The following is a 3,842-nucleotide window of genomic DNA, read 5'->3' as shown; positions in this document are numbered from 1 at the left end:
TCTAAAAATACTCAAAATTATCTCCTATTATTATATAGAGTCTAGAACACCTACTGCATCCAAATCAAACTATAGGATATGATTATATATAGATGATAATACAGAAAACACAATTATTTTGTTTTAAACTGATGTTCTAGCATTAATAAAATGTAATTTTAGCATGTCAAATTAGACTTCAAATTAATAAACATTAATTTGAATAGTTTAGGTATTGATTTTACTATCCAAATTATTATTATTGCCAATTATTATTATCGTTGTCCAACACTAGTTGAGCTATTACACACTCAAATGTTCTCTTCATGAAATTCTCATGAGCTCCAAATCGGCATGCATTTTGGAGAGCACGTTTTTTCCTCGCACGATTGCCTTCATGAACAGGCTGGTTTTGCTCCTTTCTTCAGAGCCATTTGGACATCTTTGTTTCTCAAGCTGTACACTAAGGGGTTGAGAAGGGGTGTGAGTACTGTGTAGAGAAGTGAGAAAATCTTATTCAGATTGAGTGTTGTTCCTGATGCAGGTGTCATGTATACCACCACCATGGTGCCATAAAACACACTCACCACAATCAAGTGCGAGGAGCAGGTGGAAAAGGCTCTGTGTCTCCCTTTAGAAGTAGAAATTCTTAAGATGGAGGACAGAATGAAACCATAAGATAACAAGGTCCAAAGGAAAGGAGACAGGGATAGAAATGATGAAGCAAAGGCCACTTTCTCCACCATTACAGTGTCCGTACAGGAGAGTTTTACCAATGGGAAGAAGTCACAAAAGAAATCGTCAATGACATGGGGACCGCAGAAGGTTAATGTGGCAAGCAATACTAGCACAGCTCCCACAAAGAGAAAACCACCGATCCATGATCCGACAGCCAGCTTGACACAAGTTCTACTGTCCATACGTACTGAATATCTCAGGGGCCAACAAATGGCCAAGTAGCGGTCATAAGACATTATGGCCAAGAGGAAACATTCTACAGTGAGCAGGGCTCCAACAGCATAGAGTTGCACCACACAGGCAGTAAAGGAGATTGTGACACCCCCAGCTAACACCTCCCTCAGCAGTGGAGGGGCAATGCTGCTTGTATATCCAACATCCACACAGGATAAATGGCACAGGAAGAAGTACATTGGAGTATGAAGGCGTGGGCTGGTCTGGACGGCAAGTATCAGCAGCAGGTTGCCACACACTGTGACGACATAGAGGCTTAAGAAGAAAGCGAAAAGGGCCGTCCCGACTTCTTTCAGGTTTCCAAAGCCCAGCAAGACCACATAAGTGATCAAGGAGTTGTTTCCTCTTCGGTTGTCTTCCATCTGAGGACAACAGATAATAGAGCAAAATGAGTTAAAATTACTTATCTTCAGAGAAACTTGTTCTTGAATAACTAAGACCATGCTTACATAGTCCAGTAATCCCAATGGTGTTTCTTTTTTCCTAAATTACAACTTTTTCCAGATTTAAATTAGACCCTTAGATTTTTTAGTATTATGTTCTCCTTTCTACTCCTGTACCTCCTAGATGACTACAAGCAAGGCCAATTTGAATTAAGGCCACGGGAATTGGTCTGTTGTATATTTAATCTTTAAGGCTACTTATTTATGAACATCTTTCTACCTCTCTTAATCTCTTTATTTACAGTTTTCCTTGGTGAAACATATGTCTTTTTCTTTCACAGTTCTCCTTTACACGGTGCAAATGCAAACAAAACTGCTACCAAAATGATGAAGCTCATGAAAGTAACAATTAAATTTTGAAATAAGAATATGTAACATAGACTCTCTCTTATTTCATTTCCTTGCATTGTGTTTCTTTCTTTTGTCTTGACCAACGCTATCATCCTGTGACATGTGAGTAAAGCTAAAAGTCCCTTTAAAGGTGCATGTGGACAATGGTTCAATATGTTGAACCCAGTACCTAGTTTTATCTGGGAAGAAATTTCTTTTTTAGTAGTCTTTCAAATCCCTTATGCTTATTCTTTCTGAATATAAAAGAGTGAATCTCTGTTCAGCACATTTTAAACATAGTGACAGTAGATAAGCAAAAACTTGAGGAGCCAGTGACTTTAGAGATTGACTTGTGTCATATGTCTCTGATTATTTCCCTGGAGAAATCAATGTCTCTTCATCTATTCTCATATGTTCATCACAACTATCTGTTCTGATTCCCTTTCATAAATAAATTTGCATATGCATGGGTTTAAAGCCTATATTTATATAGAATCAACATCATTTGTCAGGCAGTTCCAAATATTCAATAGCTTATACACATATGATTTCAAAATCATTTTAACAGGGCAAATATTAAGAAAATGAGTGAGTGAGGAACATATCTTTTAGAACACTTATATATGATATTAATATAAACATTTCCAAGTAATGAAAATACTACTTTTCCATTTTTAGTCAAACAAGATGTGTAGGGTGGTGACCTCAAATTTTAAAAATTTACTTTAAAGTGTGTAAGAAAAATAGTGATAAAATGAGTAAAAGTATACAAAGAAACATACTCACTAGAGATATCGTAAAAGACATAACAACAATAATATAAATTGGGCTTCTAGTTTAAGAATAAAGAAAAGTAGAGCTGCACCCATTGAACCAATTTTGGCTCATCATGAGTCTGTAGGACAGAATAGACCTTCTCCCTAGGGTTCCAAGGCTGTTAATCTTTATGGGATCTGAGTCCTCTTTCTCTCATGGAGTAGCTATCAGATTCAAACTCCTGATTCTGCAGTTTACGAACAATGCATGACTCATTATACCTGAAAGGATCATGCAGGTAAGGCATAATGATGTTGTCCAGACAAAGAGAGTAACATACTATAAACCTAATAAAGGTGTAAAAGAGAAGTAATCACAAAGCAAGGATGAAGGGAAGGCTTTTTCATGAAACTACTTCCCCATCACTCAAGGTATTAAAAGAAAAAAAAAAAAGAAGAAAGGATTACATTTTAAACAATTAAAAGAGCATAAAATACACTAAAATATGGATAAAAATAAATCAACTGTATAATTATCAAAGATTCTCTAATAGAAAAAATGAATAAAATAAAAATTATTAACTAGTTTGCTTAATATTAATATTTAAAATATATTTGCATTACATTCTAATTTACTTAAGTAAAAACAAAATACTCTATCACTTGAAGTATAAAAAGAAGTTAAAGAAATCATAAGATTATAATCATACTCTGAAAAAATTATATATGTAAAAAAAATGCATTGCCATCTAGTCAATGCCCCCATATAGCGGCCCCATAGGAGAGGGTACACTGCCCCTGTAACTCCAAGATTTCAGCTGTTTAGCTGAGTAGAAAATGCGGTCTTTCTCCAGAGAAGCTGCTAGTGGTTTCACACTAAAGATTGTGAGGATCGCAGCCCAATGCTTAACTGCTATGCAAGCAAGGCTCCTGAATAAATTATATATTTAATAATATGTCATGATAAGAAAAATTATGACTAATGATGAGTTAAAAAAACGTGAGTTTTCAAGTCATATAGATGCATACATATGAGGGGTACCCCTCCAAAACCCTATTTGCCCTGGGCAGAGGAGAGCTTTCATAGTACGCATCCCCCGACCAACACCCACTTTGTGAACATGGAGCAACTCAGTCTGTTAGTGAACCCAGTGACACCTCCTGAGAAGGTTCTCTCTGGTCACAGTGAATTTTTTCACAAAAAGCAGTTTCACTTGAACCTCGTTTTTTTGTGATGACCAATTAAGAGGAGAGTGTGTGGCTGTGAAATTTTGTTTCCTGATCAGGAAAAACGCTACAGAAACTGTTGTGATGGTGAACACATCTTACAAGAATAGCCCTATGGGGAAAACACAAGTGTATG

General features: G+C 36.2%; 1 protein-coding gene across 1 annotated transcript; it reads right to left on the bottom strand.

The window, feature by feature from the left end:
- Window positions 1-374: 374 nt before the first annotated feature.
- Window positions 375-1,394, bottom strand: LOC101648805 (olfactory receptor 493). Its single transcript, XM_004697249.1, has one exon. It carries the CDS (start codon window positions 1,392-1,394, stop codon window positions 375-377), a length of 1,020 nt encoding a protein of 339 aa, XP_004697306.1.
- Window positions 1,395-3,842: the final 2,448 nt, after the last annotated feature.

Source organism: Echinops telfairi, unplaced genomic scaffold (assembly GCF_000313985.2).
Source record: "Echinops telfairi isolate 266 unplaced genomic scaffold, ASM31398v2 ScPeMD7_7469;HRSCAF=8507_0, whole genome shotgun sequence".
Lineage (NCBI taxonomy): Eukaryota > Metazoa > Chordata > Mammalia > Afrosoricida > Tenrecidae > Echinops > Echinops telfairi.
Note: the sequence above shows the minus strand (reverse complement) of the source record. Positions and strands in the feature narration are given on the sequence as shown.

What these genes read in the sequence shown, in the direction of transcription:
- LOC101648805 (XM_004697249.1), bottom strand. Translation starts at nt 1,394, where the DNA reads ATGGTCTTAGTTATTCAAGAACAAGTTTCTCTGAAGATAAGTAATTTT.